Source organism: Ailuropoda melanoleuca, chromosome 8 (assembly GCF_002007445.2).
Source record: "Ailuropoda melanoleuca isolate Jingjing chromosome 8, ASM200744v2, whole genome shotgun sequence".
Classification (NCBI taxonomy): Eukaryota; Metazoa; Chordata; class Mammalia; order Carnivora; family Ursidae; genus Ailuropoda; species Ailuropoda melanoleuca.
This window is the reverse complement of record NC_048225.1, coordinates 1,237,943-1,263,073: the sequence shown is the minus strand read 5'-3', so window position 1 is coordinate 1,263,073 and position 25,131 is coordinate 1,237,943. Positions and strand designations below refer to the sequence as shown.

General features: G+C 40.1%; 1 protein-coding gene across 1 annotated transcript in view; it reads right to left on the bottom strand.

Moving 5' to 3' along the window:
• Window positions 1-25,131, bottom strand: part of DYNC2H1 (dynein cytoplasmic 2 heavy chain 1) — a 292,248-nt gene that overhangs the window by 245,551 nt on the left and 21,566 nt on the right. The window contains 18 exon segments of the mRNA XM_034665650.1: window positions 717-867; window positions 3,857-3,976; window positions 6,199-6,311; window positions 7,830-7,947; window positions 8,049-8,181; window positions 9,820-10,202; window positions 11,598-11,768; window positions 12,271-12,385; window positions 12,472-12,627; window positions 13,723-13,928; window positions 14,609-14,758; window positions 16,478-16,605; window positions 17,239-17,354; window positions 20,779-20,906; window positions 21,753-21,981; window positions 22,063-22,202; window positions 23,177-23,272; window positions 23,845-23,997. Coding sequence (XP_034521541.1) covers window positions 717-867; window positions 3,857-3,976; window positions 6,199-6,311; window positions 7,830-7,947; window positions 8,049-8,181; window positions 9,820-10,202; window positions 11,598-11,768; window positions 12,271-12,385; window positions 12,472-12,627; window positions 13,723-13,928; window positions 14,609-14,758; window positions 16,478-16,605; window positions 17,239-17,354; window positions 20,779-20,906; window positions 21,753-21,981; window positions 22,063-22,202; window positions 23,177-23,272; window positions 23,845-23,997 — 2,806 coding nt within the window.

Below are 25,131 nucleotides of genomic sequence, written 5' to 3'. Positions count from 1 at the left end.
CAGAACCACAGCCCAGAGGAGGCTGGCTGGAACTTGGGGCCCAAGCCCAACAAGATCAACTGCTAACAGAAACTATCAACATCATCCATAGGATTTAAACAAGACCCAGACACTCGTAACACAATATTCAAAATGTCCAGGATACAATCCCACATCATTCCACATGCAAAGAACCAAAGCAACACTTAAGGCAGTGAAGGTAAAATGAAGACACTCTCAGACACAGGCAACGTGTAGGAAGGAGATCACAGCCAGCAACTCTGTTCTAAAAGCAAGGAGCACCGAAGGAAGTTCTTCCAACAGCAGCAAAGTGAGAGCGTCAGGATGAAGGAAGGGCAGCAGAAACGGTAAGCACCCTGGTAAACACGGCAGACTGCTCTTCTCGAGTCCTTTAAAATATGTTTGATGGCTAAAGGCAAACGCAGTCATGCAGACTCCATTTTCAGGGCATGCAGGGGTGAGACACAAGGCAACTGCCACAAAGAGGATAAAGAAACCTATATGGGGAAGGTGCCCACACTTGTTTAAAGTAATAAATTTTGATTCCAAGTACAATATAAGAGCACGTATATTCTAATTCCTAAACTAAAACTCAGAAACAGATAGGTGATTGGTTGACAGATACAGTCAAAAACACAATAGATAAATTAAGGTAGAATAATAAGAAAAAGTTCAAATAACCCCAAAGCAGGCAGAAAATGGACCATTTTCCATACCAGTGTTCCCTGGATCCTCAGAACTCGTATCAGTGCTAGTATAGTGCTCTAGCTTGGTCACCAGCTGCGTTTCAATGTGATGAAGGCTACGATCTTTGATAGCATTTTCCACATCTTCAGTGAATTTAATCTGCTCTGCCAAACAGAGGATCTAATGAATAAAGAAAAAAGTTATTTTTAAAAGGTAAATTTACTTACTCATAAACTTAAGGAAAGACACCTCTTTCTAGATTTCCAGTAGGGTACCGGGTCTCTAACAGAATGTGCTACTGGCTCCTCAAATGACAGAGAGCAACACCGTTGCTCGCTAAGAACTCACCTCCTACTACTCTCCTACACGCCTAGTTTCTGGTCCTAGAACCCACCACGCTCACTATAACCTAAGAGGCACTGTACTTTCTTCTCCCGACTCTCTTCTTTATAAATGGCTTCTTCTCAAGGATGCAAACACATCAGTGTATGATGCATTCTATTTAGGAAAAGGGTAAGATTCTAGCATTCCAGAACAATCTCAGGATACTACAGAAGTCCGAAATTTCAAAATTCCAATTTATCTTATATTAAGCTCTGTCTTAATCTTTTGGTCTAATTCCCATACACAAACACTAGATATAGACTGAGAGAGATATCCTTATATTCACATAAAACATGAAATGTTAACACTGCTTGAAAGGCTTTCTATAACAGAACCAATCTAGCACAGCTACGCCATTACACATTTAAACACTAGCCTTTGAAAACTTATATCAAAATAGTTTAAGAGTTCTTAAATGAATACAGAAAACCAATATCTTCCTTTAAAGACATGATCCGTCATCATATAAAACCATTTCTAAACCTACTGACCAATTACCATGGAACAGTTTTTTTCTGACACTTTTCAGAATCCAGATGAATGTCATCAAATGCCTCCGCTTATCAGATAAACCCGTTTAGTTATCTGTGTGTACATTTTGTAACTTCACACAGCAGGCCAACCTGCTGTCTTGTTCTAACTTAAGACATTGTATTAATAAATACACTATCAAAAACATTATATAAATATCTTTGTATAAATAGCAATACCATTCTTTAAAGGAAGAATAACTCTTTCGGGAGCCAAGTTATCCCCCATAATTTATGGGAGAAACTTACCGCCTCTTTCATCAAGTGTATGAGGAAGCATTTAAGCAGATCCAAATCTGCTTTTTGAGAAAAGACCTTTTCTCTTTAATTTTCATACAAAAAATGTTCACTTGCTACCTCCAGACTAATACTCCTATCTGTGGATTTCCTTGCAGGCAATACTACTGAATCTCTGCATTATAAATGCACATTGATAATCTCAATTTTTAACAGTTTGCTATACAATTTCTGTGAGAGGCTAACAGAAATGGAAGTCAAAATACAGTCCTGGCTAATTCTCAAATCACGCTACCATTATGGTATCTAGACAAGGCTAAGATTAATTATAACCTAAAATCCAGCAGTCATTAAGAGTGCTTTGCAAACATCTTACAATTTAACCTTCAAAATAAGTTGTCACCGTATGTATCATTATGGCCTCTGAACTAAGTGCCTACAGGAGTCACTCTGAGAATACTGACAAAAGCAGGATTTGAACCAGGTCTGTCCGACTCCTTCCACTCAGCATGCTGTCTCCCTCCCAGATCAGAACGCTCCTTCTCTACATTTCAGGTCCTTACAAAAATGCCTCTAGAAAACTGAATTACCAGATACTCACGCAGTCAGTTACACTATTCAATCCCCGTACATAAATGCTCTTGAGAGAAATTTTTCTTAGTATTAACTACTAAGACACTAGAATTCTTTGTTTTGGTTGACAATGAATCATTCCTATTTTCAGTAGTTCATGTTTTCACAGAGACAATGAACTACTGACATCTTTCGCAGTCCAGGTTTTTAGTCAGGGACTTGCGAGCCCTGGGGTCGGCTACAGGCTGGGACCCAGCAGCTTCCCTCCTGCGCCTGCACTCCCCACGCATCTCCTGACACTGCTGTCATTTCTCCCATTAATTGCTATGCAATCCTTCCTTCTGGAAGTTTTTAATATTTTGTCTTTTATTCCAAATTCACTTAAATCCTACCTGGAAGTTGACAGGAGTAGAGAACATTTCCAGAAGTAATAAAGCAGCTTACCTCTGACTTTGCAATGGCATTGTTGTTCATTGATGATTACTCTTAATTTTCTCTAAGAGCTTAACAAGAACTGTTAAAACATACTTTAGTTTGTCTCAACATGCTAAAAGATGTAAATGATATGAATGACAGAATGGCTAAGAATCTAAAATATTCAAGTTTCCCATCTAACTTCTCAAGCTTTAAAAGAACCAAAATAAAACTTGTCCCAATAGCTACTAAATGGTTTAATCTGGAAAGCATATAATCTTGAGCAGTTGGGTAGATTTTCCTGCGAGAAATCACAGAACATCTCCAAAGCCTGACTTTTACAATTCCTAAGAACTGAAGTCCCTGATGTCCTTTACCTGTAGTATTAGTCTCAACCAGCAGCGAAACAAATCCTGCACAAGGCAGGATACCTACCGCAAGTCTTAGTACTACACTGTACTACCTGGGACAAGACCTGGACCAAGTTCTATGAGACCCATACCTGTGGGCCGCTGTTCCTGGTGTGAGCACCTATGAAGACAGAGCTGCAGGAAGTCCACAGGCCACCATGCAGACTAGCTCGCAGCTTCCCGGCCAACATCCCAGCTCAGCGCCATGGCTCTATTCCAGACACGCACGAACACCCTGCTAACCTCCCGCCAGCAGCAACCTCGAGGAGTCGTCCACGGGGGACGGAGGCCCGGTGACGCCAGTCCTGCGCCTCTGCATCAGTGACGCACCCACCACCTGGAACCGGGAAGCTACTGCGTCCCTAACTGCCCCTCGATGGCCTGAGCGCATCTGGGCTCAGTGCACCATCTGCCTGAAAGCATCTCGTGACAGCAAACTAATGCAGCCAGAGGAACCTGCGCCACCAGGTGAAGGAACGAAGACTCACAAGTCAAGCAGTCTGTCAGTATGAACGGCTAAAGACAGAACACAGAGGCCAGCGGTCTGACCCCCTGGCCTGCACGTCAGGGATCTTCCCAGGAAACCAGGCCTGCCTACATTCCAAGCACGAGCCCCCTTACCTGTGAAGGGAACAAGGATGGGTCAATCGAACCTTGACAACTTCGTCCAGCAGTAACACATTCTATCAGCAACTGCTTCAACGTCTGCTTCATTTCCAAGGCCAAATCATTTAACCAGGTCTGAAAACAAAATTAATAATAAGAGACACAAGGGGCGCCTGGGTGGCTGAGCCAGCTAATAAGCATCGACCTCTTGGTTTTGACTCAGGTTGTGATCTTATGGGTTGTGAGATTCTCTCCCTCTGCCCTTCCTGCCCACTCATGTGCTCTCACTCTCTCTCTTCCTCTCAAAATAAATAATCTTTTTTAAAAATAATAATAATATACACAACTCATAAAACAAATATACACGCTATTGACTGACCCTGTTCATTTATTTCAAGAGGCAGGATTATAATTTCTTATTGACTCTCACACTCCCAAAATGTGTTATATCATATATAGTACTTTATTTTATTAATAAAGAAGTTAAATAATTTGAGGGAAACTTTTTTTTTTACCTCTTGGGATAATGGTTAAGTGTGAAAACTCATAAATGTATAGTTAGCTATCACTGTCGTCATCTCGACAAATGACTGTAACATAAGCAAATGAACCCCTTCATTTCAGTGTTGTAAGAATCAAACCGGATAGCCGGGCCAATAAATCAGAGTCACAGTGACTGGCTCAGTCTCTGGGCTCATGCTATCCTGGTGAGCTCACGTTCAGAAAGCTGCAATGGAAGAAGGGATTGCTTTATCAGGGCGAGGTCTGTTATTTGGGGAGCTAAGCTATTTCTTTATTTTATTTTATTTTATTTTTTTTAAATTTTATTTATTTATTTGACAGAGATAGAGACAGCCAGCGAGAGAGGGAACACAAGCAGAGGGAGTGGGAGAGGAAGAAGCAGGCTCATAGCAGAAGAGCCTGATGTGGGGCTCGATCCCGCAACGCCGGGATCACGCCCTGAGCCGAAGGCAGACGCTTAACCGCTGTGCCACCCAGGCGCCCCTAAGCTATTTCTTTAAACAAAACTAATTTTGTTTCAGGGTAAATACATTTTTCACTTGAAAATGGATAAAATAATAAAGTTAACTGAACATAACAATAACTGATAACAGCAATGAATATGTACGAATCATGACTCTAAAAGACTGTATCTTTTGTCATAAAATGTAAGTGCAAAACCTACAATACTACATGGCTTTTCATCATTACTTAAACTCTTAAGTTCTGGACTGTTTCATCTTTAGAGCACTTCCTGGTATACAGACAGCATGAACTCCACCAGCTCAAACGCCGCAGAAGCTCAGGCGTGAGGACGTCTCGGTGCAAGGCCGCAGACGCCCACTCTGCTGAGTGCAGCCGGAGCTTCCACAATCCCAGTTCGTCTGCTGGCACAGCTGCTCCAGACCCACGGCCCAAACAGACGCTCTTCCTCTCCTCATCTGCTCCCAACAAAGCCCCAAGAAAGCCAAACAACAACACAACAACAAAACCCTTCACCGAGCACAGACACGGAGTTACTAACAAACCTGTGCTTTCAATCACCCGATTGATGTCATCGACACCCCATCAACTGTTGAGGCCTACCCAGCAACAGAAGTCTTGCTAAACTGTACAGACATGTGCGTGATAAGGCACGCACCCCAGCCGCCAGCTGGAAGGTAATTCTGGTGGGTGAAAATTACAACTCGATGCGCTGAGACCTCCTGCTGTCTGGTGTCAGCCGTATACCTGTCGTAGGTCTTCGACCGTTCACTTCCAGGGCTCCAGGGCCACTTAGTCAATAGTTGTCCTGTACATGCATTAGTTTTAAACTTACTTGTTCACCTAAATCATCTTATATAAAATCATCTTACACAACCATCACCTCATACAACATTTTGGGAGTGTGAGAATCAAGAACAAATCATAATTCTACCTCCTGAAATAAATCATCTTACCCAAGTACCTATTGAGTATTTATGGTCCTAACACTATACAGCGTACTTAAAGCCAGTCATGTCATCTCATTTTGAATAGACAGTCTTTACAACAGATAGTAAGATGGGTAGTAAAATGGGTATTTTACAGATAAGAAAGCTGTGATTCTAAGTCACAGAGCTAATAAGTTGAGGAGCTAAGATTAATACCCAGTCTTGACTCCAAAGCAAAGGTTCTTTTCATAATTACATGCTGCCTTGCAAAGACTAAAAAATCTTTATTTTCTCAGTATCAGATCATTCTGAACCTAAAATATCATTTTTTTTAAGATACGAGTTTTCTAAAAGGCCTAAGTTTACCCTTCAAATCGACTAAGTTATTTTTGATACAAAGTTCATACAGTTAATTTTTATTTTCATACTTGAAGAATTACTTACCTCTACATTATTTGATAGAAGAACTTTGTTTTTAAAAGGTACAACTTCTCCCTCTAAAGATTTCATTGCAATTATATGTTTAGTTTCTTCATCAAAGCACACACTGTTAATACCTATAATATAAAAGAACAACTGAAACGTAAAAGGATTAAAGACATCATTATTAAACAAGATACATCATTACCACGGTGTATAATGTATACCTCATAATATGTATTATAATGTATTAGAATTATATTAATATTCCTATGTAAAAGAACAGTTTTTCCTAATCAAAAATTGAAAACAACCCAAATGCCCACCAACAGGTGAATGAATAAACTGATATATTCAAACAACGGAGTACTACTCAGCAATAAAAAGGAATAAAATGTAGTTGCAAGTATCTCAAAAACATCATGATGAGCAAAAAAAAAAAAAAAAGCGGCCAGACACAAATGAGCGCATAAGAACACACACTGATGATTCCACTAACATGATGTGAGACAAAATAAAGAAAAAAGGGGGAGGGCAAACGGGACTTCCCTTCCCCCAGATTCGTACTGTATTTTACGGTAACAAAAATACTTCAATATAATGATATATATACACTCAATTTTGATCTTCACAAAAACCATACAAGTTGTTTCCAATTTAAAGGAGGAAACTAAACCTCAGAGAGGTAACTTAGTAACTGCCTAATACAGGGCAGAGGCCGAGTTTGAAAGCAAGCCTGCCGATTCCAAGAGCTCTCACCACTGCCTCCCACAGCCCAAATCACAGCTGCAGACAGGGCGCCCGAAAGCTTCACACGTCCAGGGGCAAGTACTTGTGTAAAGCACAGTGAGGAAACACCTGAGGAATCCACAGGCCCTACGATCTCTGTGTCAACGACTCCACTGTGCACCGCAGCACGAGCGCAGCTCTACACAGTTAACGGGCATGGCTGTGCTCCAACAAAACCGTGTCGCACAAAGTCAGGCAGTGAGCCAGATCAGGGCTGGCGGCCTGCCGTTTGCTGACCCCTGATTGTAAGCGAAGATGATGAAAATGTTTCACTTAGTTTGAAAAATATGGCTGTTCTCCAACAAATGGAACACCCGAAGAAAATTGTAATCATTATTTTTATAGCAGAAGGATTGCATGATCACTGACCCGCCAACAGCGACTCAGCACCGTCACCACACTGTGCACCGGGTGACCTTGCCTTGGCCCACAGCCTGACTGCGTCTGCACACAGATGACCCCGAAACGCCCCACCCCAGCCCTCTCCACAAGCAAAGACTGCCTCCACTAGGACGTCAGGCAGAAAACCCTCCACTCTGCAATGGAGGGGTGTGCCCTCCTCCTCTCCATAGCCAGTTCCTGCCTCCTTCCCATCTTCCTTCTACCAAAGAGCGGCACTTCTGCAGACCCCACCGTAGATGTCACCTTCGAGACGCCCCAGGACAGCACTAACACAGAAGCAGCTGCGTCAACCACAGGAAGTGCCACGGGTCTGTCCACGTAGCAGGCTGTCTTTCCACGAAACTATAAATTCCTCTTGCGTGTGGGACATGCATTCTATTTGACAGTCTACCTCGGAGCCTAATACTAGGCCTGGCAGATCCTGAAACACAGTAACTACGTGCTGGAGACAAGTTGACTCTTACCAGCAAACAGCTTTTTGAGGTGGGACTGAATCACCGACGGGCTGGTCGACTGGCCCAGCACCTCCAGCAGGTCCTCGTCACCAAGGAAATAAAACCTGGGGAACGCGGAGCGTTTCTCCTGATACGAACACAAACAAGAACAAGAGCCTTACCTTTTCAAATGAGTCATACCATAAAGGACTTATAATTTATTATAGAAGTATTTTTTAAAAAACATGCCTCCAAAAACTCATTTAATGATTTCTGACATCTCTGAAGCTGGTCAAGTATCGTTAGCAGAGAGTTTCTGATTCCCGCATGAGTAGTTAACGTTGTGACTCTACTGTCTTTCTTGATGTCAGCCATTATTGACCTATAGAAGGAAAAATAGTAATTTTTAACTTTATCTTGGCCGATTCTGGCTGAAAGAGAAATACTGAGACATTTATTTTTTGCCTGCACAGAACAAACTAGAGGTAACGCTATTATAACCACAAAACATCACTTTGCTTCTAAAAAATAACACTAAAAGTTAAGAATAGCTTATTACTGTTTTCAAATACTTTTTCTTCTTTAAGTGAGCTCTACACCCAAAGTGGGGTTTCAACTCATGATCAGGAGTTGTACGTTCCACCGACTCAGTGAGCCACATGCCCCCCATTACCATTGTCAACCTACCTTATTGCAAATTCTCCAATTTCATTCATTCACTAGACAAATATTAAACCCTAACTCATAGAGATAATGGTCCAGTGACAGAGAAAGATACTAATTTCTCAAAATATTTAAATAAAATTATGACAAATGCTAAAATTATGACAAAAAGTACAAAGTATTTTTAAAGCAGCTAATAGGACAACCCCTAACTAAGGCTTGAGAAAGTCACTGACGCTGAGATCTGCACGGCGAGTAAGAGAAAACATTGGTGAGCAGGAGGGGAGCAGCCTCTGGCAACGCATCTCTGAGGCAAACAGTGAGCAGAGCAGGACAGGCGGCAGAAGTGGGCACGAGCAGACTATGCTTTATCCTTGGAGAAACGGGAAAGGAAGGAAGCACTGAAACTTCCCTTGTCATAGACTACTCGGGCCGCTGTGCGAGCGGCTTATTGGAGAAGACAGTGGACAGCAGTCCGCGTGACGTGTACCTCCGACGAAAGGCAAGAAAGGAGAGACAGAAAAGATACGCTCAAATAGATCAAGTAGGTTAGAATCAACAAACGTGCTAACTAAATGGATTTAGGAGTGTCTGGGGAGGTCAAATAGCCATTATGTTTCCGCTCTGAGCAATTAGTTAGGCGGTACCAGTTACTGAGAAAGGAACGGGAAAGAGGAAAGATTTGTGCTAAAGGGATGAACTCGTGAGTCTCGCTTTGACGTGCTTAGGATGTTCAGTATACTGCAGCTCAGAAGAGAAAGATGGGCTTGATAAATAAACTGAGGGCTGCAGCAGGTGGAAGACAACGGGGGGGGGCATGAGTGCCCACAGAGTGCACATAGAGAGAAGAACTGGAGACTGAAACTGGCAGAATGCCCACACCTACAGGCTGACAGAGGCCTGAGCACCAGAACTCGAGCTGACCCAGAATGACAACCAGAAAACCAGAGGACAGTATCCCAGAAGCCACGGGAAGAAACTCTCCAACAAGAGATGCTCAACTCTGTAAATACTAGTCAGAGATGAAGTAAAATGAAGCATGAAAAATGCCCATCAAACTACACCAGGAAAGGAATGGGTAACTTAGGAAATAGCTGGTACGGTTCTCATTACCCTTATACTACGGTAGTATATTGTTAACATCAGGCAGCGTGGTAGGGACAGCAGTCAGATCAACACGGTTCAAGAAGTAAATGGCTGAAAGAGAGCAAACAGCTCCTTAAAACGATCCAAAAGAGGAAGAGGCTGAAGACACAGATGACACTCATAATATAAAGGGACTTAGCATGTGCTAAGCACCTTATGATATGAATGAAAAACTGCCACAGGTGTCGATGTCTTACGTCGCTGTACTTACCTAAAATCCTCATCAACTCTGTTGAAGCGCATCTGTTCTTTCGGCAACGCTCCACGGCCAAAAATGGGTTCCAGATACACCCATTTCCTCTGAATATGGTTTAAATTCTGTAGGTATTCATCTAATTCTGCAAGTTTTCTCTCCCAAATTGACACTTTATCTTCAAATCCTTTATAATAAGGAGAATCCTTTAAAGACTGAAGAAGGCACCTGTTATCTCCAACTTGATTTACTATGTCTTTCCAGTCTTTAATTAGCTTGATAGTTCGACTTTGGCTGTCTTCATAATCAGTCAAGGTAAATACTGCTCCAACTCCCCACAGATCAAGTTCACGTAGAGCTTCTCTGATTGTAACTTCACCTTGTGCCCGACTATTTAAATCCTAATTAATACAAAATATCCATATTTATTATTTCAACATTAATTACCATAAGCCTAAATCATAAAACATTTCATAAGAAGATATATTTTTATTTGGTTTTTCATAATAAAGCTAATAATGATGACTGAATATATTTTACATGCAATCCAAAAGAAACACTGATGTATCAAGAGATATCAGACACTAAGTATCCAAGTTCACATGGTCAAAGCATATATAAGGTTCTACCATATGCTTTTTACTTCTAAAAAAAAAAAAAAAAAAAAAAAATTCAAGAACCATCGCAAAACACAAAAAAAGTCTGGCTTTGGGGTGCCTGGGTGGCTCAGTAGTTTATGTGTCCAACTCCTGATTTCAGCTCAGGTCGTATATCAGGGTTGTGAGATTGAGCCCCAAATCAGGGTCTGTTTGGGCATGGAGTCTGTTTAAGATTCTCTCTCGCCCTCTCCCTCTGCCCTCGCTCCCTTCCCCTCTCTAAAAAAGTCTGGCATATTTAAAATTACATAGACCTCAGAAATGTTATTGTAATGTTAAATTCTGACACACCTAAAGTGATTAATAACCATCTTCTACAGAAGTCATGCTTTATAACCTCACAGTTACCTAAATAGGCTCCAAAATTATGAACAAACACAAAGGTACACATATTACGTATGAAATAAGACAATCTGACATCAAGAGTACTTTTATTTGGGGCGCCTGGGTGGCTCAGTCGGTTGAGCATCTGACTCCTGATTTCAGCTCAGGTCGTGACAGATGGACCCCATGTGGTGCATCGGGCTCCATGCTCAGCGGGGTATCGGCTTGAGATTCTCTTTCTGCCTCTGCCCCTTCCCCGACTCATGTGTGCACTCTCTCCCTCCCTCTTTCTCAAATAAATAAATAAAATCTTTAAAAGAAAGTTCTTTTACTTTTACACTGAATGGGCAAAACACAACACAGAAAGTCAGCTACTTATGTCAGAATTGAAAGTTGTATAACTTACACTTTTCCCTGAGACCTTTTCAAAAGCTGATTAGCAAATTTGTTCTTGGTTTAGCTCTCTGGATTTTGACATCTCTTTGCTTCTACTTAAAATATACCCTATGATTTTAAATGTATTTTATGTAAAATGATTTGTATTTGTTTGCTTTTTGATTAAAGCTGACTCCCTTCTTAAAAAAAGACATTTTTTTTACTTCACATTTTTCCTCTCTCTCAAGGAAGGGGTTTATAATGCTTCTATACCCCCATACAAACTCAGTTGCATTACTAAAGAAAGAATAATGCAATAGGGGAACACAGTCGCTATAGTAAGGGGAAAAAAAATTAACTTGCTGTTTAAATAAAATACAAAGCAAAATCATATGTTAACAAAGGTCATATTTATGAGATATTTATAAAAGTGAATCTTACTTTAAGGTCTGAAGCTTTGGCAACAATTTCATCAGCTACTCTGAGGAGATCACCAAACAGTAACTTCTCCAGGCTAGTCCCCCGAGGAAGACCAAGCAGACGAAAAAGGTCAAGCCAATGATCTGGAGAAAGATGCTCCCCTCTCACATATTTCAAAATAGGTATTACAGTCTGTTAAAAAAAAAAAAATGTATACACATGAACCTATATTATCAAAATGCAAATTGTTATTTCCTTTTATGATTAGCTATAAAAATTTTACTTTATTATTTAATAATCTTGAAATCAAGTTCTCAAACAGAATTGTACAAAACTTTGTATTAAACGTTGCTGTGGATATATGCAAATACCCCTTTGTAGCTTGATATATTTTAAAACATGACCTAAAATATTTCTATTTTTATTATGTAGGATACGACCTATATCCTAAATACGCTAAATGACCCATATCCTAAATTGCACTAAGAGGTGTAAACACTCCAATTCATAACTTGAAGCATAAATCTCTTGGCTAAAACTTCTCAAAAGCGTAGGAGAAATATCCATAACTCTATACGTCCTATTTTCTTTGTGTGATGGAATCAGTACACCAGAAACTGGGACCCCAGCCCCCTTGGCAGCACAGTGACCCGGAGGTGACCCTGGCGCAGCAGCAGGAGCGCCAGGCTCTTACTCTGTATCTGTCGACTTCCGACTGCAGCTTCACCGTCATGGCCGAATGTTCTTCCACCTTCCGTAACCTGTCGTGCCAAGTCATCAAGAACTCCTCCAACAGATAGGTCTTGGTCCTGGAAAACACCAGGACACCTTAGAATGCACAGCCCCAAACACACTACCAGGTTAGAAGGACCCAGCCAGTGGTGATGAGCCGCACCGAAACGTGATCCAGTCCTCGCCAGCCATCTCCTGCAGCCCCTGCTGAAACTCTTCATAAAGCGCCCAGACCTGTGCACAGCTCTCGAGGTCCTTGGAGATGCTATAGGCCAAGGAGAAGTTGGGCTCTTCCAGTCCAAAATGATGGCAGTCATCACTACAGAAACAAAGAGTGAAGTATCATGAGATTTTTAAAAAACTCTTACACATCACTGTTCTCCAACTGCATTCCCTGTGTGCGCACTGCGTATCTGACAGTGAGACAGGCAGCGGGGGACTGCGTGAGAACTTTACTGTAACTACTTAAGTATAACCTCTTTTAAATTCATAAATGTGCATTTTTTTTAAAGGAGTCGAAGTGGAGTTGGTAATACATATAATTGTTTACCTCATATACATCACAAAAATAGAAATATCCAGAATTATATATACTCATGAATTAACTGAGAAGAGAGTAATACTAATATCCAAGAATTAGATTCCGGAATAGAAGATCTCCTTTTAGATAAAAGACATAATGCCTTATAATAAGTGTGGTACTAAATCCTTCACTCCCCCATGAAGACAATTATCTTATGGATGCATTTGCCTAAACAGAACAAACCTAAAACAACATTTAAACTTAATACCTTGTGGACGCCTGGGTGGTTCAGTCAGTTAAGCATCTGCCTTCTGCTCAGGTCATGATCCCAGGGTCCTGGGATCGAGTCCCGCATTGGGCTCTCCGCTTAGCGGGGAGTCCGCTTCTCCCTCTGCCTGCTGCCCCTCCTCCCCACACCCCCCCCCAGTCCTGTGTGCTCTCTTTCTCTCTCAAATAATCTTTAAAATAAAATAAACTTAATACCTTGTATTATAACAAAACAATTTTTTTCTTGGAATTCTCATTATTTTGCTAGGTTCATTTTTTTTCTCAGAGTCTCTGAAAGCAATTTTCCATTAATTTTATATATCCCATTTTTAAATACAACAAAATCACAGAAAGCAAGTACTCCAACTCCCTAATTTAACTTTTAAGTTAATTTAGCTTTCTGTTCTTCTAGGGCTAAGCAGAAATTTGCATTTCATCTCCTGACAGAGCCTAGCCATGACACCTACGAAAGCAGCAGCATGAGCCCTTCTTACTTTCGTTCTTAAAATTACAAAATTTTATAAAGAAAACATGAAGATAAACAGATGTAAGAACATTACTGGCTTAACATATACAAATACAAATCAAAACGACTACTATCAATTTAAAAAAAAAAAACCATACACCAGCTTTTTCCTTATGACTTCAAGATCATCAAACTCAATTTTTTTCTCTTTTATTGACTTGGCACTTGCATCAAGAGCGTTCTGCTGGCCGGTTTCAATAATATCATCACCAGGCTTTAGTTGGTCCCAACGAGCTTTAAATTTTTCCAATTCTTGATAATAGATCTGAAGACATGACTTCACATTTCCTTTCATTACTTCAATCTGTAACAGTCAAGAGTTTATATAACTCGATTCAGAGTAAAATCTCACTTTCCTTTCACATTTGATTTCCAACATTTTCTACTTAGAGGTGAAAAAACATCAAAACCAATTTTTCAAAAGATTGTTTGCAATTACTGAGTTCAAGTACAATAAAATTTTGTTTTCAAAATAAGACCATAAATAAGACCATAAATGTTCAGTAATAAGAGATAAACTGCAGGCATCACCATTAAAAAATCGTTCATGTTGTCAGCAGCTTCCACCACGACTCTCATACAAGAATGTCTGGCCAATGACTACTGCTGTCCCACACGAGCACACAGCTGCTTAATTAAGAGGGCGTGTTTCGGTCTCCTGCACCCAAGAGTCAGTCCGTCAATAGGACGTAATACAAAGATATGTATAACTACCAGGTTGTCCCTTAAAAGATGCCATATAATTCACTCATAAGAAAAACGGAAAATATGATATACATTGTCTGTATGGCAGAAAGTCAAAATAAACTATGTGAAGGGACCTTCATTTAAACTGTTTTAGTACATGGAGGTAAGGAGGCCAATTCCATCAGCAATATAAAATTCTTATCTACCTGAACTAAAATGGAATAAGGAAAAACAAAAAATCTTAAGTGAGAAAAAAATCAAGTTTCCATTTTAAGAAAATGACTAAAAAGTTCTTACCTGATCTCTAATCATAAGTTGGTGACTTTCCATCATCAACTCAAATTTATCCCACTTAGCTTTCAGATTGCTAATTGTTTCCAAGCCACCACCTGCCACAGTTCGTAAAAGTCTGTTTTTATCTTCAGCTTCTTGGAATAAGGGCAAAATCTAAAGGTCAAAGAAATAACACATAAAAAAAAACTATTTTATCAAATTTCTTAAGGTTCGTTTGTTCTAATTTGTTAAAAAATGCTTTTTTAAAATCAAGATTTCTGCTTTGAAATGATTTGTTCAGTTCCTGGACATGAAGTTCCTAATACCTACATATTATTTTACGCAAACCCCGCTAAGGCACTCTAACCCGAGAGTTAAAAAGGATCATAAAGGTGCTCCTACAGGCTGAATGACACCGTGAATCCGTAAGGACAGCACTACAGTGCTATTCAAGGGGACATTATTATACCAGTTCCACTCATAAGAAAATGCTAAAAAGGCTTCTAAAAGAACTAAGATTATGGATTACCTAAGAGCATAAATAAACTACATTATTCTACTCAACAGAGAGGGAAAGGCATGAAGAAGGTCCTTAAGAAAAGAACAACTGAAACCATGGAATCGGGCCATTCTGCACTAGGACACTCGGTAGGAGAAGAGAAAGAAGACATTAAGGCTCTAATTTCCCACACATGAACAGGATTTAGACAAGCCTGAAAAGACATGACGACAGTCTCCTAGTCCATCTACCTCCCTCCACTCCTCTTCCATGCAATCCACACGGCAACAGAGAGACATCAAAACACAATTCTTTAACATCCTGCTGCATATAGCCCAGCAAAGACTCCCCAGCATCCATGGGATCAACCCTGAGATCCTGCCTTTGGCTCGCGTGCCAGAGATCCTGTCTGGCTCTTTCCACCATTGCACACCACTTCCCGTCTCACACAACGTTCCAGCATGCGACACCCACATTGTTTCTTCTCATTTCTGTGTCTTCCCTCCCACTTCATTCTTAGTCTCCCCTGCACCTCCTCTTACGCTTCAACTCTAAATTTTGGGATGTTCTACCGTGCTCCTACGCTTCTGTTGTCTGCTATCAACCAGATGGTCTAGTCCAATCCCATGGCTTAGCATTTCATGTGTATAAAGATGGCATTCAGGTTTCCATCTCCAGTCTTTACCCTAAGTTCCATATTCCTCATTCAACTTCCATTGGGCATCTCAGTCCCCACCACCTCCGATATCCTAACACCTTCCTCCTCCAGTCATTCCTGTTTGCAGTAAATGGTACCAGTAGCTTCCCAGCTGCTCAAAACAAACCTCTACGAGACATACTCATTCCCCTTTCTCTAACCCCCCTCTGTATGACACCATGAAGGTATATTATTTCAATTACCTCGGAACTATCTTTATAATTTTAAGTCTATCACACAGGAGGGACACATGAAAGTTTGCTTCCTAATTTGAATTATTTATCTTCCTTCTTCTAAACAGTTCAAATCATCCATAATATAATCACTTCATATGTGAGTGTGCATGTGCATGTGTGTGTGTGTGTGTGTGTGTGTCTGCTCCTAATTCAGCTCTAACTTCACACTCCAGCATCCTGAAGTTACAACCCTGAAGTAACAGCATGAATTATTTTAGTCTTATTCTAACATGGCACATAATAAAATGGACTGTAAATACGCCTGAAGACAGTAATAAATATGACTGTTACTGTCTCACTACACCAACGTAACACCAAAAGTCCAATTATGAGCTGACAAACTGGACCAGATTACAATACTTAAATGATATGATATTTCTAAATAGTCACATAATATTACCTAATTGAAACATCTCCAGTGCAATACACATAAATAGATAACTTCACTTTGCGATTCTCACCTCTGGTTTCCATTCTTGTAGCTTACTGTATTTTAAATTTGCATCCCCTATCTCCTCCACAGACTGGGGCATAACTGTTAAAACTTCCATAGCCTCAGTTACAAACGTATCAATTTTATGTAGGTGAGCTGAATAGGTGACATTGAAATAGAATGTTATTATCACCAAAAATATCCCATTGCATCATTTTAAAATCAAAGAGTGTTAGAAGTGATCACTACATATTAAATCTTAAATTTTCATTTGCTCATACAACGAAACTTTAAAATACAGAATAAGCAAAGAAATTTCTTGCCAAGAAAGTTTAGTTGTTTCACATCATACCTCAAAATTTTGAGGAAGTTAAAATGTACTCATTATTAGTAAATTTTACTCAACACTGTGTAATTTTTCCAGTCTTTGAGATAATATGTTAACAAATCTCAGATTAATGGAAAAAGAAACAATGTGGTATTTTGGAAAACAGCAGTAATTTGAAGAGATAAGAAATACATTCTAGCAGAACTACCTACCTTTCTCAGTAACATATGCAACAAAATGATACTTGTTCATACGTCAAATAATAAAAATGCCGTCCATTTTAGACCTCTTAAGAGCTGGATATGGACTTTCCGACTTCATTAAAATAAGCACACTTCATTTCATAATACTTTCTAGCTTGGTTGATTTTAATCATCATTGGGATTTACATTTCTAATTATCAAAATACATGCCTTTATGTATAAAATTAAGTTAAAATAAAAATTATAAAGTGTCTTTACCCTGGATGGACTTCTTCAAAGAAAGAACAAGTATATCAAATAACTTCTGGATGAGATCATCAATCACAGTCTTCACAGGGTTACAATTAATATTTAAACAATCTACCTTGACCGCACTGAAAAATGCCAATGGACATATTTTGACATGAAAAAGACTTATTAGAGGAAAAGAGTCTCATTATAATGATTTTATGTAATACACTTCAAAATGTAAATCAGAAAGTATTACTGTGATCTTTATGGACATTTAGATCTTATTTAGTAAAAACGCTTTCCATGCACTATTACAAAGTTTTCATTAAACAATGATTTTGTTATAACACTAGTTTTTTAGAGTCTCACATGAATATATTCAAATATTTAAAAGCCCTTTACTTGTCACAGCACAAATACAAATGTACTTATTTGAATATTTATAACATGACTTCACTATCTGCGAAGTACAGACAAGGATGATAAGGGAAAGAAAACAAAGAAGGGGAATATAGATTATTAAGGCACTAGGACAAACAATATGATCATTTTATACCTATCAAATTAACAAAAACGTAATGAATTGTTAATTTGTATCTTCAATTGTGTGGGGAAACAGAATTCTCAGAACTGCTGGTCAGAGTATAAAACCATGCAACTTTTGTGAGGAGCAATTTAGCCATATCTATCAAGTAATTTTAAAATAGGTATATTCTCAGTCTTATTAACTTCACTTTTAGAATTTATCCTAAGGAAATTTCCAGAGCAGACTCCAAGATTAAGATACAAGTATCTTCTTCAAAGCATTAGTTATAATAGGGAAAAATTAGGAACAAGTTAAATATGAAAATGGTTAAATAAATTATTATATAGCCCTAAAATTAAAAATCAAGTTTTTTGAGGACTAGGTAATAACAAGACAAAATATTAAAGATTAGTGTTAAATAACAGGATACAGTGAAACCCAAAGTTTGTAAGCACATGTACTATTATAGCCAAAACATCAAATATTAAGAGCAATTTCTAGATTTTAAAAAATGTATAAAAGAACGTACCATTTTAATGATTGGAAAAAAGACGTTCACTTTTAAGAACACTAAGTGTTTGCATGATATCCTTAATGCAAATTGTTCTAAGTAAAGAGAAGTTGAACAAGACGTGTTCATCTGAAGCAATCTCATATTTATCTTAAACTATACAAAGTTTAAAAAAGGGCTGGAAAATAAGTCCCAAAGATTATTTAGAAAGCTATTCGTCCTTTTTGAAGCACAGCCAGGTGACATTTTAGACAGCAAATTATATGAGTGAAATACTCACTTCTATTTTAAAAATGCAATTTTCCCTTAAAGCTTTACTTATTCTCAATCGCCCACTAACTGCAAAGGTTTAAACAGCAGTTCTTCACCAGAAAACCATTAAGAACCAGTTTGTTTAGTACATGAAATTTTACATAATTTTTGAAACTGTGACACAGAAAATGTCAAGATTTCTAATACCTGATAAAGAGGGATGATTTTAGTCAACCTAAGATCTTAATTATACCATATTTTGCTAAAGAATTAACATAAAGTAGTCTGATTGCGGCAGAGCTGTACTCACGGACTACAGAATCCTGTGGACAGACTGAATTCACCTTTCACTTGAAAATATTGGTAACATGAAAATGAGGGTCCCTTCAGCCATAGATAGGACAGCATGGTCCCAGACAGCCCAGCCCAGAACCATATGCTTCCTATAGCATCCGAAACACAACACGAGAATCTAGCTTTCCTAATCTCATTGTGTATTTCTAAGAAGTCCTCATGAAATAATATGTGTATGTAAATGCATATTTGAGCTTACATGAATGCATTTTAACTTATTAAAAAGAAACAGCAAACTGGAACAAAGGAATGCAGGACAGGCATCCTTTCTGTTTTGCTGAGTTCTGGCGGGAAGACTAGGAAAGCTGTCTACACTGCAGGACAGACAAGTTGTCCTGACAGCAGCAGAGGTCCTTGAGCGGGCAAACAAAATGAGCAAGGCTGGGTTCACAGATTATCCGACAGAGGACAGAAACCTCCAACACAAACACTACAAACTAATATTAATGGCATATCCTCTAAATCATCTCAGCTCAAATTCACAAGTCATCTGTCCCTTCTCTATTCATCATCCCTCATCTTCCTCCAAAGATAAGACCTCATAATACCTCAAAGTACTTAACAATATTTCATAATCTTTCCTCCTCCCCTTTTTGAGTACCAACAACTTAATTCAGTTAATGACTGTGGTCCTCTGGGTGATGACAGACTAACCTCTCTTCCTCCGTGATCTGTTTCTTCCACCATACAACTCGTAAGTTCCAGATTAACATCCCTAATGTACCGGTATTGACACACTTCTGTCTAGAAATCTTCAACAGCTAACCACTCTAATATGGAGAAAATCCAAAGTCCCCATTTTAGAATGGAAAACTCTCCCAAATCTGGTCCTTATTTATCCATTTCCAGGAACATTCCCTCTGCTGCTTGAACTTTCAATTCTCATTTCTAGCTGTCAAAATTCTAGTTCAAAGATTTCTAGCTTAAGGAAACTTTCCTTAATTTTGCCCCAAATGGATGGGATGTCATCACCCTGTAAACCTTCACAGTCTTCAGTTCAATTTCTAAAATGAAACAAACTATTCTATCTGGTATCAATAGTAGCAATTATTAGTAAGTTTTACTGAGAACTTCATCTGTACCAGTATTTTGTATGCCAGTTACTTACTGAATTCTCAAAACTCTTTAGGATAAATACTACAGTTGTAACTTTGTTAAAGCTGAGGAAACCGAGGTTCACAGGCTCTCAATGGCTGTCCAGCTCCTGGAGCTGGTACAAGCCGTCTCACTCCAGAGCCCACTCCCTTAACGCCTGTGTGGACGTACTCAGCCATGTCTCAGTGCACTACCAACGAGTAAGCAACTTGAGGTCCTCTGTCTAGTGTATAGAGCAACTTTATACCCTCACAGGACAAGGTTTGCATATTATAAATGTTTACCAAATATTTAGGAAAAGAATGAACAAATGAATTAGAAAAAGTGGTATTTTCCTTTTATAGGTAACATATGCACAATTAAACAGGCCTTTCACAGAGCTTATGGCAAAGAGTGGTTCCGGGGATACAAGCTCCAGACAGCGATGGGGGGCTACTTTCTGAGCAGCTGGGTTACGACATGCCCCACAGAGGGTCTCCTGCACATTTAAGGTAACACCTAGATGCAGCACTGTGTTGGGTGACTGCCAGGACGTTCCAAAAGGAAGCTACACAAAACCAGAGTCACATACGAGATCCGCATGCCAGGTCTGCGTAGAAACCTCTCCCCCAATCCACTCTATCCAACTAGGTCCCAGCCAGCAGAACCTCTAGAAGAAAACTTTCTTAAGTCTCAGCAACATCCTACTCCAATGATACTCAAGTGTCATAGCTGAGCTTTAAAGGAGCCAAGAAGGCGACCTGACCTCGACACCACCAAGTGAGAAGCACCCTTATAGTCTCGGGGCGGACACTGTTACACTACGTAAGCACAACGTTAACTTCGGTACCTTGGAAGTCGTTCTACTTCTTTTCCTTTAATTTTCAGCGCTTTAAAATTTCTCTCCCAATCATGGACGGTAGAAAGATGCTTTTCTACTAGAGCCTCCATATCAACTTGCCCAATTACAATCCATTCCTACTTAAAGAATAAAAAACATATTATTAAAGAAACAGTAAAATATATCAACACTTAAAAGCTTAAGGTCCAACTCTTAAGACTGATAAAACGGGGCAAATATAAGGTATTCAAGTAAATTTCAACTTAGGTATGCAAATACAGCCATTACTGCAGAGCCTAATAAACAGAGGGAAAAAACTATTTAATGTATAAAAATATTACGATGGTAAAACTTTTTTTAAGAGATCACAAACCCCCCCCCCTTTTTTTTTCTCAAATTTGATGTATACGCAGAATCAGTTTGGCAAAGTCAACACTACAAATCCGAAGTCTCCAGATGCGGTCAGTTCTAGAAACCTGAACTACGGAGGAAGCATCAAAGAGGCAGGTAAGAAGCTGGCTGAAGTCACATCCATGTCGGGAGAACACCAACGAGCACGGAAGGCAGCCGGGGCGCACCTCTGCAGCGCTGGTGGGGGTCACCCAAACAGAAGTGAAAAGTTACATCATCGTCATGACGCTGCCTCACTCCATGCTCTGCTCTTGATCCGAAGCATGAAGAAAAGGATATCTTTTCCTGAGAGGAATTAAAACTGACACAACAGAATCCTGTCCCATTCCATGTGGATGCAACAACCAGTTTCTCAATTTTCAAACAGTCAAAGACAAAAAAAATCTTAGTGTAAATTTTTCTCGTCTGTGGTATAAATGTAGGTTGTCTAAGAATCCTCAACTCTGACTCTGTGCCTTGCCCAGAGTTATGTTATGACACACAAGATAAACTGTAGATTGTACATTTAATACTAATTCAATCAATCAGATGAAATCTTGTAATACAACAACAGAAAATTACATGTTCCTTACCTTATGTTGCTGTAAAACAGCTGATAATCTCCTAAACAGATCTTCAGCTTTGCTGAAAATAGTCAAGAATCCACTTGCATTTCTATCAATCATAACAGAAAAAACGGACTCCTCTCCGGCCTCAGCCACTCCCTTAAACTGGTTGGGGATGCCGATGAACCTCTTCATTTCTCTGTAATACTTAGCCCGGATTTCTTCAAAAGGAGGCCTGAACTGTAATCGTCCCTGTCTAAACACAAGCAAGTAACTTTACAAGAGGAACTGTCAGAAACACAGAGACTGAGGACGGCACGGGGCCTCCGGCTCCCACCTGTAGGTCAGGTCCACGCTGATCTCCGGCAGGTTCTCGTTGAGGGCCTCCAGGCCCATCTGGTACTGGTGCTCCAGAGCTTTGTACAGCTGGTGGTTCCAGTGCTGCCTCCATGCTCGCATGTCGCTTGCCTGGAAGCCCTGGCATGGGGGTCACAGCCTTTACTTAAAAACCATGTAGCACAATGCCATTTCCATTTAGAGCTTTTACACAAACTAAAATTATAAGCCAAACAAAACCTCAAGAAGCACGTCATTTTCCACATCCTGTAGTGAGGCAGTTTGCAGAGCCAAACATGAACGTCTCCAACCTCATCAATGAATCACAAAAAGATCAGCAAAACTTAAAACACCAAACTAATGTCAAATGGATTTTACATGTGGACTTTATTTTATGATGCTAAAAAAAAAAAAATGGTAATGGACTCTGGTTTATTTTACGAACTTCTTGGTCCTCTTTCTAAAATTCCCATCAGGCACAGCTCTTCTCTTCCCTTTCCACTCCCTAAATACTCCCTTGCACATTTTTAAGAAAATGATAAACTTAAAATACGCAGATGCTCAGGACAGTTTACACTCTTTGCTTCCATGTAACCATACATACATTGATTCTAAAACTTTAATTTTTGTTTTTCCTCAAGATCTCAGAACTGAGATATGCATGTACTTATGTGGGACACCGAACTCCTCCTCGGCTAAGCTCCCACTACCACCCCATGGGGCACTCTGTGCCAACTGCTCTCATATACACCATCTCATACCAAAATGGGAACAGAACTGAAGTTTTACCCAAAAAAAGGGGGAAACATACTGAAAGAGCTATTTCATTATCAGGCTTCTGCCTAAACTTAGCTTTGTGTTCTACGGATGTCACGATCACCTAGAATAAAACTAAGGAATGATAAAATTTAAGCACCAAGTCAGAGAAACTACAAAGTCTGAACTGAGAAATGTGGCATTTCATAAAACAAATGGAAACTCCTTTCCTATTCTGAAATGTAAAAGCATTGTCAATTTGTGGTGTTTGTCGTAATTCGATAGAATTCTGAATTTATTAGGAATTCATTAGAGATCTTTCACCAGTTCAGGTTCACGTTCTGAAAAGCGTGCTTCACCTGGGCTACACTCGCCAAGCCAGTTCTCAACTCCTGCAGCCCGTCTTTCCAGCGCTGCTGCTGCCGCAGCAGATCAATGTTCATGAGCACGACCACCTGTTAAAGATTAAAGCACAGCAGTCTCAGAGTATGCTGGGAAACAGTGACGCTTCACTGGAAACCCTGACAGACACCACCGTAACCGAGTGATCAAATGAACTCCACCTTTAAGACGACACGTGAATACCTGACGCCCTGACACAGACGTGCGATTTCTGTCAAAACCACATCACCCCAACCTGATAACGAGAAAACATCACACAAACCCCCAGCGAGAGGCATTCTACGCACAACTGCCAACACTGAAGTCATGAAACACAGAGCAACCTGAGGAGGCGGGGCCGGCAGAGCCTCCAGGACTCAATGCAAGCGGGATCCTGGAGAAGCACATCAGCGGAAAGGCTGGAAAATTCAAAGCCGTCTATTTCCTAGCTTTGATACACGTACTGCGGTTAAACAAGTTGCTAACAGAGGAAGTTGAAGGGTAAGTGTGAACTCCAAACTACTTCCGCAGCTTTAAGTCTGTTAGGTAATTAGACTTCCAAATAGAAAATACTTAAGATTATATCCCTACTACCTTTTAAAATAATACTAGTCATAGCCTATCCAACTTTATAAATAAAACATACCTTCTCACAAAACGTAGTGTGCCATTTTCTCAGTTTTCTATTTTCGGTGGCAAGTCGCTGAGCAGCATTCTGGAGTTTTTGGATGTAGCCTTCTAATTCTTTAGGATTATCCCAAGTAATCTGTGACTTTCCCCCACTTCCTGCTTTTGAATTCTAAGGTACAACAGAAGTCATTTAGCATGTACATGCATTTCTCTTTTCCTAAAGACTCCACAGACATCTTAAGTGCAGTTACCCCTAACACTGATCTGCAATAAAAAAGCATACAGTAATTTTTCTGTTTTATAAATGGTAAAGCAGCCTAGCCAAATTGAATAGCTCCATCCCTTCCTTCCAAGTTCTCCTCTCAGAGAAGAACAACCCTACATGGCACAACACACACACACACAGAAGGAACAGAAGTAAGAAGGCAGACAACCTAGAGGCCTAGGGAACTGAGCAAACACGCGCACTCTTCCTTCCTGTCTCCCAAACACGCAAGACGGGCCAGCGGACAAGCCTCCAACCTGGAGCCACCTCCAGGGACACACGCACACACAGCTCCAGAAGAAGCCTGTTCCCTCTAACCCATGGACTAGGAAAACAGTGGCCTAACAAAAGAAAACCTTTTTAGCAAACCCACCCTACTCTGGCCAAACACCAATAGAAAAACCACCACGCTAACAGGGCCCAGGAAAGAGCTGAGGGCCGACAGGACACTGCAAGCTGCCGCCCTTTCACAGGAAGGTGTCCGCAAGGCAGGAGGGGACACGGAGCTCCCGCTCCCCTCGTCAGAAGCAGCGCAAGGCCACGCTTCACTTCCGTCAGCACGGTCTCTGCAGGGCCCAGCAGAGCACTGAGCACACACACCCAGTCCTCACACTACAGTTCGCTTGTTCAGAGAAACAACACACTCACAGAAAGGACCACCAACTCAACCCACGGTGAGGTTCTCGGCTAAGACCACGACACGTAGGGGCAGGTGGAACCACATTCTTAAGGAGCCGAAGGCCCTGCCAACCATGAATTTTGTACCTGGTGAAAATATCCCTCAGGAAAGAGGGGGAATAAAAACATTCTCAGACAAAGGAAAACCAAGAGAATTTGTCCTTAAGAGCATGTTTGCTCTTAAAGCCTGGCTAAAGGCAGTTCTCTCATTAAGAATTTTGAAAAGCAAAGGAAAACACGGGGATGAGGAAAATAAACTAGCCTTCTTGTGAATTTCTTAAATCCTATTTAATGACTGAAGCAAAAATTACAACCCCATGTGAGTGTAGAGGACACTACACACTTAGGACAAATAGACAA